The 12,500-nt window shown below is 52.4% G+C and overlaps 1 protein-coding gene across 1 annotated transcript in view; it reads left to right on the top strand.

Moving 5' to 3' along the window:
- Positions 1-12,500, top strand: part of FCGBP (Fc gamma binding protein) — a 20,613-nt gene that overhangs the window by 257 nt on the left and 7,856 nt on the right. Inside the window, exons 2-10 of the mRNA XM_056796092.1 lie at positions 5,230-5,579; positions 6,160-6,730; positions 7,161-7,765; positions 8,426-8,993; positions 9,367-9,959; positions 10,081-10,654; positions 10,984-11,183; positions 11,287-11,428; positions 11,688-12,016. Of these exons, the coding sequence (XP_056652070.1) occupies positions 5,230-5,579; positions 6,160-6,730; positions 7,161-7,765; positions 8,426-8,993; positions 9,367-9,959; positions 10,081-10,654; positions 10,984-11,183; positions 11,287-11,428; positions 11,688-12,016 (3,932 nt within the window). The remainder of the gene's footprint in view (positions 1-5,229; positions 5,580-6,159; positions 6,731-7,160; positions 7,766-8,425; positions 8,994-9,366; positions 9,960-10,080; positions 10,655-10,983; positions 11,184-11,286; positions 11,429-11,687; positions 12,017-12,500) is intronic.

A 12,500-nucleotide genomic window follows, 5' to 3' on the forward strand; every position in this document is an offset into this window, starting at 1 on the left:
CTCCCATGGAATACCTCCATCCTTGAGGATGGCTTGTACCTGATCTCTGCAGGAGGAAGTGGTTCTCCTAGCTATGTTCTGGGGGAAACTGAGGTATCATGAGTAGATTTCTATTCAATAAGATTTGAGTAATCATGGGATTGCAAAAGGAAGAGGTAAGGAGAGAGAGCATTTCAGAGAGAATGTCCTGAATGGGAAAGTGTGATAGGAGGTAAGTGTGACCTACCTGAAAAGGAGGGCTGGGATCAGTTTGCCAAAGAGATGAATTTTTGTTTGACCCTCGAGGCAGTAGGGAAGCCCAGAAGCTTCCCGGGTGGAGGAGTGCTGTGATTAGACCTGGCCTTTGGAAACATCGGATTTGCAGGATTTTGTGCAGGGGATGGCTCTGAGAAGGGAGAGGCTGGTTTACAGGAAGATCAGTTAGGACACTATTGCCATAGTGTTGGTGAGAGGTGGGGATCTGAACTGGGTTGGTGGGCACATAAGTGGAGAGAAGGGAAGATTGTGGCTCTGTGAATAGAAAGCCAGGACTGAAGTTGGAAGGTCCTGGGTTCAAATTTGACAGACACTTCCTAGTTGTGTGACCCTGAGCAAGTCACTTCACTTCCATTGCCAAGCCTTTACTGTTCTTCTGCCTTAGAAAAGGTACTTAGTATTGATTCTAAGAAGGAGAGAGAGATGTGGAAGCAACATTAATAAGACTGAGAAAATGATTAGAAAGAGGAAAAGGAAGAGTGAAGATGATTCTCAGGTGTGAACCTGTGTGCCTGTTCCCCTCAAAGAAACAGGAAAATTAGGAGAAGGAGTGAATTTGGCGGATGAGTTTAAGATGCCTACTCTACTTCCAAGTGAAAATTCCAGCAGGTGCCAAATGATCTGTCAGTGTTCAGTCATTTTCACTTGTGTCCAAGTTCATCCTGATCCCATTTGGGGTTCTTTTTGGCAAAGATATTGAAGTGATTTGCCATTTCCTCCTCCAGCTTATTTTACAGATGAGGAAACTGAGGTCAACAGGGTTAAATAACTTGCTCAAGGTCACATAGCTTATATCTGAGGCTGGATTTGAACTCAGGTCTTCCGGATTCCAGGCCTGGAGCTCTATCCATTATGCTACCTAACTTCCCTGTTCCAACTGATACAGATCTGGAATTTAGGTAAGAGAAAGGCCATATAAATAGACTTGGGAGTCACTTATATGTATAATATGTGTGAATACATACCATATACTTGTGTGTACATGCATGTACTTTTGATATATGTGTATGAGCACAATATGTGTAATGGATGTATAGAAATAGACTGAGATAGATAGATAGATGGATGGATAGATGGATGGATGGATAGATGGATGGCTGGATAGATGGATGAATGGATAGATGGATGGATGGATAGATAGATAGATAGATAGATAGATAGATAGATAGATAGATAGATAGATAGATAGATGGATGGATAGATAGATAGATAGATAGATAGATAAGTGAATGGATAGATAGATAGATGGATGGATGGATAGATGGATAGATGGATGGATGGATGGATGGATGGATGGATGGATGGATAGATAGATGAATGGATAGATAGATAGATAGATAGATAGATAGATAGATAGATAGATAGATAGATAGATGGATGGATAGATAGATAGATGGATGGATAGATAGATAGATAGATAGATATATGAATGGATAGATAGATGGATGGATAGATGAATGGATAGATAGATAGATAGATAGATAGATAGATAGATAGATAGATAGATAGATAGATAGATAAGCAGATAAATAAATAGTAATTGAAACCAGTATAGAGAAAAGAGAGGAGGGATTAGGAGAGTGCAGAGGTGTTCTCATGTACATCATGTATGATACCTCTGAAGTGGACTGAGAGAGCATGGTCAGACATGTGAGAGGAGACCCAAAAGGATAAATTCCCAAAAACCCAGGGAGGAAAGACTATCCAGAAGGAGGAAGAATGGTTGGCCCTGTAAAACTCTTGCAAGAAGGATGAACACTAAAAAAAGGTTGTTGGATTTAGCAGGTGAGAGATCATTGGTAGGGGCAGCTAGATGGCTCCGTGACTGGAGAGACAGGCATGGAGTTGGGAAGACCTGGGTGCAAATCTGGCCTCAGACACTTCCTCGCTATGTGACCCTGGGAAAGTCACAAGCTCTTGCCCTTCTCTTAGAGTTGTTACTAAGAAAATGAATTTAAAAGATAGACAGAAGGACAGAGAGACAGAGAGGAGAGAGAGGGAGGGGGAAAGAGAGAGAGACAGAAAGAAAGAGAGAGAGAGAAAGGAAGAGAGGAAGAGAGAGAGAGAAAGAGAGATGGAGGGGGGGAGGGAAGGAGAGGTCTTTGTTAACCTTGGAGAGAGCCATTTCAGACAAATGATAAGGCTAGACGTGATTGCAAAGGATTGAGAAGTGAGGGGCAGAAACTGAGGCTAAGAATGTGGACAGCTTTCCTTGGGTGTCTGGCTGCCAAAGTCAGGGGAGAGATACAGGCTGACAATTTGAGGGGATGGTAGGATCTAGTGAAAGGTCATTATTTAGTTTTGTTTTTGAGAAACTGAGGCATGTTCATAAGCAGGAGGGAAGGAACCACTAAATAAGGAAAGATAAAAATGAAGGCTATTCAAAGGGGCAAGCTCCCAGAGGAGGCAAGAATGACCAAGGGACAAGTAGAGGACTTGGCCCAGGCAAGAAGAGAGTGGGGGGACAAAAATATGGGGGATGTTTTGATGCTGCCAATGCATTCAGAGTAGGGAAGGGTTCAAATTCTAGTATTTTCTTTTTTTAAAATCCTTACCTTCCATCTTAGTATTAATTCTAAGAAGAGTGGCAAGAGCTAAGTAGTTAGGGTCAAGTGATTTGCCCACAGCTTAGGAAGCATCTGAGGCCAAATTTGAATCCAGATCTTCCCAACTCCAGGCCTGGCACTCTACCTATGCTACCTGGCTGTCCCAAATTCTAATGTTTTCTGTTAGAAAAGCACCTACTGTGTGCAAGGTAGTGAAGCAGGAGCTAGCATAATCACCACTGAGTCACAAAGTCCTGGGTTCAAGGTACAGCTTCTGACAGACGTCGCCATGCCATACTGAGCGAGTCTCCTGACTGCCCAATGCCCAAGGCAACTTTCTAAAACTCTACCTGGTAGAATAGCTGCTGCTCTGAATTGGACTTTCATCACTGGCAGTCCCCGGCTCAAATAAAATCATGGGTCTGCACAGACAATATCACACACTCCCCCCAGGTGCAATGAAGGCTCTGACAACACACAGACAAACAACAAACAAAACGGCTTTGTACTCAAATATTTCTGTTCTGCCCTCTCAGAGCAAAGGCACTAAGTTAGGGAGAGAGGGCAAAGGAAAGGCTTCTTGCAGAAGAGTCAGTCAGTTAATGCATTTATTAAGGATCTTCTGTGAGCTGGGCATTCTGATAAGTGCTGAGTATACAAAGAAAAGCAAAAGAGAATAGCAGGGCAGCCAGGTGGCTCAGTGGATATGGAGTGGGGAGGTCCTGGGTTCAAATCTGACGTCAGACACTTCCCAGCTGGGTGACCCTGGGGGGGTCACCTCACCCCCATTGTTCAGCCCTTACCCCTCTTCTACCTTAGAACCAATATACAGTATTGATTCTAACATGGAAGGTGAGGGTTTAAAAAAAAAAAGAGATAAGAGTTACTGGATCAGAGGTTAGGTACACAGAAGGGTGGAATGGTAGATTTTTAAGACAGTAGATTGAGTCCAGAGCAAGGATAGGTAGGGTTCTATGGACTAAAATTCCATTGGGGATGTCTACCAGGAAGAGAAGGGAAACTCTCAAGAATGAAATTCTGAAGACACAAAAGGACACCAATCCATGAAGAGAAAATGAGCTGTCAGAAGAAATCAATGTGGCTGTACAAGGAACTAACTTACTAACTAGATTTGTTGGAAGGGGGCAGCTAGATGTCTCAGTGGATGGAGAGCCAGACCTAGAAACAGGAGTTCCTGGATTCAAATCTGGTCTCAGACAGTTCCTAGCCAAATGATTCTGGACAAGTCACTTAATACTGCTAGCCCTTCTTCTTCCTTGGAACTCTCTTCTGCCTTAGAACCAATGCATAGTACTGATTCCAAGACAAATCACATACCCATATAAACAAGGGATAAATTATATGTTTTTCTTTGAGTGCCATAGTTTTATTTATTTATATTTTAAAATTTTTTCTATGGTTTCATGATTCATGTTTCCTTCCTCCCCCCTTCCAGAGTTGATAAGCAATTCCACTGGGTTATACATATTATCACTCGAACCTATTTCCATATTCATTTTTGTAATAAAGTAATATTTTAAGACCAAAACCCCAAATCACACACCCATATAGACAAGTGATAAATCACATGTTTTCTTCTGCATTTCTACTCCCGCAGGTCTTTTTCTACATGTGGATAGCACTCTTTCTCATAAGTCACAGAATTGTCCTGAATCATTGCATTGCTATTAGTAGCAAAGTCAATTACATTTGATCGTCCCACAATGTTATAATCTCTATGTAGAAAGTTCTCCTAGTTATGCTTATTTCACTTTGCATCAGTTCATTCTTTCCAGTTCTTATAGAAAATAAGAAATTTCTGAAATTTATTATACAAATATGAAATTTCTTATCAAAATTGAATAGAATTTCTATATAGAGGGATATCTATTTCTATTTAGAGAAATAATAAAAAAAAATTATTATAAGAAATAAATTTCTTATAGAAAATCTTATAGAAAACTAGAGAATTCCGTAGTTTTAGAAAGACATTGACAAACTGTAGAGTGTCTGGGGAAGACAAGGATGCAGAAGGGCCTCTGGTCCATGGCATGTAAGAATCAATTGAAGGACCGCTTAAAGTATAAGCTTCACAACTGGGACTGTTTCTGCTTTGGTTTTTTTTTCCTAATTCCCAACCTTGGCACAGTGCCTGGCACACAGAGGGTGCTTAATTGATGCTTGTAGGACTCATTTTAATTTTCTCCTTTCCCATCTATTTCTTGCCTCATTCCTCAGCTGCCCGTGTTTAATCTCACCTTTCTTGTTTCTCCCTTAGCCTCTTGTCCCCCATCCCCACCTCCCCAAATTCTCTCCCCTGCCCTGTTTCCCCCTCTGTCTCCTCAATGTCTCTTCCTGTCCCAGAGCCTCCTCTCAGCCTCTCCCTGACGCCCCAGTTGCCACTTTTCCCCCTTTTCTCTCTTTCCAGTCCCCGTGCCCACCACAGAGGCATCCTGCGGCGGGGCCACCTGTGGCCCCCAGCAGCGCTGTCAGGTGGAGGCTGGGAAACCAGTGTGCTTGGCAGCCTCGACAGCCACGTGCTGGGCCCAGGGGGACCCACACTACACCACCTTTGATGGGCGTCGCTATGATTTCATGGGCACGTGCTCCTATACCATATCCGAGTACTGCGGCTTTGATGACACCCTGCCTGCCTTCAGCGTGGAGGCCAAGAATGAGCATCGCAACAGCAAGAAGGTGTCCTATGTGGGCTCCGTCACCGTCAGTGCCTACAGCCAGGTCGTCACTTTGGCTCGAGGGGAGCACGGCTTTGTCCGGGTAAACTGAGCACCTCGGGGAATGGGAGTGGGAAGGGATGCTCGGGGCCCAGACCGGGTAGATTCTCCAACCCATCGCGAGATCCTCAGATCATTCAAGGGAAGAGAAGGGAAAGGATCCTAGGGATTTAGGATAGGAGGAAGGGATTTCAGAGGTCTCTCTCATTTTACAGAAGAGGAAACTGAGACCAGAGAATTTTCCCAAGTTCACCCAGAGCGGGATTCTCTGGTTCCAAACTCTTCTCAGTTTTTCACATAAACACAATAAGCCTCCACTACAATGGAGACCCCTCAGATGACTTCCTCACCCCAGACTTAGACCCTCGGGTCCAAGTCCAGAGGCAAGGTCCTTTCCCCAGCCAAGAAAACAAGGTCCTTTCCCTTGGGGGATGTCCTTGAACATCATCGCCCTCAATGTACAAACCTGGGCTCAGAATTCCTGAGGGGACCCATTTCAAGGAACGGGGAGGAACTATCCGGGGGGGCTTCCTGGAGGAGGGGAGCTTTGAGATGGGCTTTGAATGTGAGGAGAGATGTTGAAGGTGTCCATGGAGTTGATCAACATCTGTCTCCCTCCACAGATCAATAACCAGAAGTCTCGGCTGCCAGTGTCCCTGCATGATGGACGGCTGAAGGTGTTCCAGAGTGGGAATCAGGGAGTGATAGAGATGGACTTTGGGCTTCGAGTCACCTACAACTGGGATAGCCAGCTTGGTGTGACCCTGCCGTCCCGCTTCCAAAATGAGGTCTGTGGTCTCTGCGGGAACTACAACGGGGACCCCTCGGATGACTTCCTCACCCCAGACGAGACTCAGGCCGCCAACGCTGTGGAGTTTGGCCAGAGCTGGAAGCTTGATGACGGTGACCAGTTCTGCTCCAATGACTGTCTGGGGGGCTGTCCTTCCTGCACCCCTGGCCAGACCCAGCACTATGAAGGTGGCAGGGTCTGTGGCATGCTGAGCCTGGCAGGAGGCCCCTTTGCCCACTGTCACGACATCCTGGACCCCCAGGCCTTCGTGAAAGACTGTGTTTATGACCTGTGTGCCACTAATGGTGACCGGCCCAGCCTATGCCGTGCCCTGAATTCCTATGCCACAGCCTGTAGGGAGCTGGGGGTCTCCATTGGGGACTGGAGGACACCCGCTGGCTGCCGTGAGTGTCTGGGGGACCTGGGAGTCTTGGGGAACAGAGGAGAGACCACCTGAAGGGCTGGGAAGGCAGGGAAGGTCTAGAGATAGATGGTGAGATTCCTGTAAGGTGAGCACCTCCGGGCACCACAGCAGATTCTTCCCAGAATTCTCCTGTCTATGCCCATGTCCCCGCTTGGTTCTGCACCTCCCTAGTGGCCAGCTAGGAGTGGACCGTGGCGCTTGGGACCACAAGGACCATGCCTTGGCTCAGCAAGGTAACTGGAGGGACTATTGCCTAACCCTCAGTCCAGCTCCCATCTGGGCTGGCCCAGTGGGAAGGGAACAAGCATTTAGTAAGTGCCAGGCACTTCCGTTTGGGGAATTGAATGGGTTTTCCCATTGATGGGACCTGGGGCAGCTGGGCTGACACCCTCCCTGTCTTCTCTTGGCAGCAATGACCTGCCCCGCCAACAGCCTCTATTCCCCCTGTGCCAGTGCCTGTCCTGCCTCCTGTTTCGAATCTTCAGCCCCCTCGGACTGTGCTTCCCGGCCATGTGTGGAGGGCTGTGTGTGCAAGAAGGGCTACGTCCTGAGCGGGGATGCCTGCGTGCCCACCTCAGACTGCGGCTGCCAGTACCAGGGCCTCGTGCTGGCCCCCGGGGAGGAGATCTGGGGAGACAAAGTGTGCAAGCAGCGCTGTGTGTGTGTGGGGAAGACCCAGCAGGTGCAATGCAAAGACACAGGGGGCTGTCCTGCTGGGGAGTACTGCCGGGTCCAGAACGGGCTCCAGGGATGTTACCCCAACCGCTTTGGGACGTGCCAGGCCTCTGGGGATCCCCACTACATCAGCTTTGATGGGCATCGCTTTGACTTCATGGGCACCTGTGTCTACCTGCTGGTGGGGTCTTGTGGCCAGAACGCGGCCTTGCCTGCCTTCCGGGTCCTGGTGGAGAATGAGCACCGGGGCAGCCAGGTGGTGTCCTACACCAGGGCTGTGCGTGTCCAAGTCCATGGAGTGGAGATTGCTGTCCGCAGGGAGCATCCCGGCAAGATTCTGGTGAGTGGAGGGATTTAGCGTGGGAGGGAGGGGCAGCATCTGTCTACACAAGGCACTGAGGACATGAATGGCGGCTGAAGTGGGGAGGGTCATCGGTCAATGCGGAAAACGTTTGGACCTTGGAGGCATGGGCTGTAGGAGAAAAAAACTGGTTCTGAAATCAGAGGTCCTGGGTTCAGATTCTAGCTCCGGCCCGATGTGACTTCAGGCAAATCATTGAATCATCCTCTTCTAGAAAATGTCAGGGTTGGCCTGGGTGGACACTAAGGTCCCCTCCAATTCTATGCTATGATCTATGAGCCTCAGGAATGAAGTGAGTGGGTCAAGGGAGCCTGGCAAAGCAGGAATGGCCATGGTCCGAGGAGCATATGAAGAGCGGGCCCTGGCTGGGTGCTTGGGCCAAGCTCTGGCTTTGGGCGCCCGTGGCTTGGGTTGGGTCTGGGCTACGGAATTTGCTCAGACGTTTGCGCCATGCCAAGTGGGATTTATAGGTCTATTTATTCATTCATTCAACCCTTATGTGGTAGGCGCATGCTGAGTGCTAGAGATTACAGACAACCTTCCATTCCATTGGAGGAAATAACCCAAACTCAGCTAAAAAGAAACCATGGGGCCCGTGCCCGGCCCTCACTGGCCTTCTGCCTCTTCCCTTGCATCTAGGTGGATGGGGCGTTGCGGTATCTGCCCTACCAAGCGGCCGGGGGCCAAGTTCAGGTTTACCAGAGCGGGTATGACGCCGTGATCCGCACTGACTTTGGCCTGACGATCACTTACGATTGGAATGCCCTGGTCAAAGCCAAAGTGCCAATCAGCTATGCCAATGCCCTGTGTGGCCTCTGTGGGAACTTCAATGAGGACCCTAAGGACGACTTCACCCTCCGGAATGGGACCATCACTGCCAGCGCCTTGGCCTTTGGGCAGAACTGGCAGGAGGAGGCTCTGCCAGGGTGTGGGGCTGTTACTCCGGGAGAATGCCCACAGCTGGATGCCCTGCTGGCCCAGCAGTTACAGAGCAAGAAAGAGTGCGGACTCCTGAAGGACCCAGCGGGACCCTTCCGGGACTGCCAGGCCAAGGTGGATCCTGAGGGCTACTTCCGTGACTGTGTATATGACAGATGCCTGCTGCCTGGCCAGCCCAGCGTGGGCTGCGACAACCTAGCCGCCTACGTAGCTGCCTGTCATGCTGCTGGGGCCACCGTCCACTCCTGGAGGAGTGACCAATTCTGCCGTGAGTGAATAACTCTAGGGAGGGAGCCTCAGCACCCTGTGCCCTTAGGGGCCCCGGAGAGGGAGGAAGAAAGATCTGGGTTCAGATCCTGCCTCTGACGTTGAATACCTGTACGTCACTGGCCAAGTCATTACATCCTTCCCTGGTCCGTTTCTGTAGAAAACTAAAACCTGAGGGTTTGGTTGAGATGGCCCCACGGGCTCTTCTCACACCAGCCTGGGATCCCGTGACCCCAGCTCTGGGCGGACGGGGGACAATCGCCACGTCTCGCGTGGGTGAAATCCATGCCTCTAGGACCAGGAGACCAAATCCAAAGGGGCTTGGGGGCTCGGGAGAGCCGGGCCCCTGGGTGACCCCGTCCTTCTTCCCACAGCCCTGACCTGCCCCACACACAGCCACTATGAGGAGTGCTCCCGGGGCTGCCCCGTGTCCTGTAACGACGTCTCCGTCCCTGGAGGCTGTGGCTCCGAGTGCCGAGAGGCTTGCGTGTGTGACGATGGGTTCGCTCTCAGCGGGCAGCACTGCGTCCCCCTGGCCCAGTGCGGCTGTATGTTTCAGGGTGCCTACTATAGCCTGGGCGAGTCCTTCTACCCCGGCCCCGGCTGCGACTCCTTCTGCAAATGCGGAGAGGGGGGCGTCGTCAGCTGCTCGCCCTCCGCCTGTGGGCCCCACGAAGCCTGCCAGCTGGTCAACGGCGCCCTGGGCTGCGTGGTCGTGGGCTCGGCCACCTGCTCGGCGGCCGGGGACCCCCACTACACCACCTTCGACGGGAGGAAGTTCGACTACATGGGTACCTGTGTCTACACTCTGGTCCGCACCTGTGGCTCCCAGCCTGGCCTGCAGGACTTTGAGGTCCTGGTGGAGAACGTGGCCTGGGGCAACGGGGCGGTCAGTGTCACGCGGATGGTGACGGTCCACGTGGCCGGGGCCACCTTGGTGCTCGAGCAAAACAAGTGGAAAGTCAAGGTGAGCCAGAGCGCCACGTGGGGGGGCTGAGGGCTGGACGCTCGGCCTGGGGCTCCCCCCGCCCCAGGTGGGATGAGCCGTGGGTTCTGCGGGTGGGCCTGAGACCCTCTTCCCCCCGCAGGTAAATGGCGTGGCCATGAACTTCCCCGTGGTCCTGGAGGGCGGCCGAGCCTTCCAGCACGGGGCAGAGGCCGTGATCGAAAGCGACTTCGGTCTGCGCGTGACCTACGACCTGGTCTACCACGTCCGGGTCACCGTCCCCGGCAATTACCACAGCAAGCTCTGCGGCCTGTGTGGGAACTACAACGGGAAGCCCGAGGACGACTTCCAGAAACCCGACGGCCAGCTGGCCGGTAACGCCGCGGCCTTCGGAGACTCCTGGGAGGCGGCCGTTCCCGGCTCGCCCTGCGTCCCCGTCTGCAACCCCAGCTGCCCTGACGAGCCCCAGTGCAAGCCCGAGCAGGCCGAAGCCTATGAGCAGGGCCACTACTGCGGCTTCATCACCAGCGCCCAGGGGCCCCTGGCGGCCTGCCATGCCCTGGTCAGCCCCGCTGGCTACTTCCAGGACTGCGTCTTTGACCTCTGCCTGGGCGGGGGCAGTCAGGACATCCTATGTAACAGCATTCATGCCTACGTGTCGGCCTGTCAAGCCGCTGGCGGCACCGTCCGGCCTTGGAGGGATGACAAATTCTGTCGTGAGTGGCCTGGGCAGGGAAGAGGATGAGCAAAGGGGGAGGCCGAGGGCCGGAGGTGGAGCATGGAGGGGCGCTGAGAGACAACGGGGAAACTGAGGAACCAAGTGGATGGTGGGAGGCGAGAGGCCGAGGGGCCCAGAAGGACTTCGACGGGAGGGCTGGAGGCACAGAAAAGAGGAGGGTGGAGGGATGCAGGGAGAAGCCACAGCCTTCCTTCTCTGGGGCCTCTGAGGTGGCCCGGGGGAGGGCAGGCTGGCCTTTCCCTCGGCCCCCTCCGTGGGCCTGGCTGTCCCCCATCCTGACTCTGATGTCTCCTTCCCTGTTCCCAGCCTTTAAGTGTCCCCCCAACAGTCACTACGAGCTGTGCGCAGACACGTGTTCCCTGGGCTGCGCGGCTCTGAGCGCACCCCCCAACTGCCCCGGCACGTGCTCAGAGGGCTGCCAGTGCGACGTGGGCTTCGTCTCGGATGGCCAGACTTGCATTCCTATCCAGGACTGCGGCTGCTACGTGGATGGCAGATACTACGAGGTACGCCCTCAGAGACCCCCGAGCGGGCCCGCCAGCCCCTCCCCCAGCCAAGCTCAGGCCCCGGAAGCCAGACTCTGACATCTCCTGCTTCCTCCCTCCACAGCCCAACCAGCCTGTGTTGCTCCACAACTGCACTCAGCAATGCACATGCCACCCCGGGCAAGGACTGCTGTGCAAGGACCACTCGTGTGGCGCTGGCCAGGTGTGCGAGCCCTCCGAAGGGCTCCTGAGCTGTGTGACCAAAGGTGAGCCGCCTCTGCCTGGAGGGAGACCCAGAATTCCTGAGGCTCCCGGGAGGGTCCGGGCTGGATGTGGCCCGAGGGGTGGACAGCCCTAAAGGGCTCAGACATCGGGTAGGAGAGGCTCAGGCTGGACACCGAGGTCCACCTGAATGGTTTAAAGAAATTGAAACTGGGGAACTCTGGAGGGAAGGCTGGGGATTTGGGGGGCTGCCTAGGTCCCTGCCCCCCTAATCCTCTTCTCCCTCTCTTTGTACCCCCCCAGATCCATGCCAGGGAGTGACCTGCCTGGAAAAAGAGACATGCCAAGTGCAAAATGGCCAGGCTGTCTGTGTCCCTAACTACCAGGGCACTTGCTGGCTGTGGGGTGACCCCCACTACCACTCCTTTGATGGCCGGGACTTTGACTTCCAGGGCACCTGCTCCTATGTCCTGGCAGCCCTGTGTGGGGGTCCCTCCAGCCTCCCCGCCTTTACTGTCACCACCAAGAACGAGAACAGGGGCAGCCCTTCTGTCTCCTATGTGCGGCTGGTCACCGTCTCTGTCCATGGTACCAACATCTCTATCCACAAAGGCGAGATTGGCCGAGTGCGGGTGAGTGCCAGGCAGAGTTCAATGAGAAAGGCTTGCCCCCCGGAGCCCCGCTGGCTCCCTGAGCTGGGGGCAGGGCAGGGCAGGGCAGAACACTGTGGAGAGGGGCTCCCCACACTGGAGCGTGCAGTCAGTGGATCAGCTCAGAGCTCTAGAGACTTTGTGCCTAGACGTAGGAGGTGGGTGGGAGCCTGGGCTCAGGAATACTTTTGATGTGGACTATGGGTGTTGCCATGTATGGGCGTGGTCCTCAGTTTCCCCATCTGTAAAATAATAGTAATAATAAAATGAGGCCTCAGGGGACTGTTAAGAAGCTCGAGTCAGAACCCTCTAGAAATGCCAGTTATTGTTAGTAGTTATCATAGACCCAGGGCCCTGCGTGGCTTTCCTTTGTGCTTCTGCCTGAGGGAGGAAGCTAGACCCAAAGGAGAAGTGCCTGGAGTCGTAGAGACCTTAGAAAAATATGAGATCCAACTCCCTCAATTTA

Source organism: Monodelphis domestica, chromosome 4, assembly GCF_027887165.1.
Source record: "Monodelphis domestica isolate mMonDom1 chromosome 4, mMonDom1.pri, whole genome shotgun sequence".
Taxonomy (NCBI): domain Eukaryota; kingdom Metazoa; phylum Chordata; class Mammalia; order Didelphimorphia; family Didelphidae; genus Monodelphis; species Monodelphis domestica.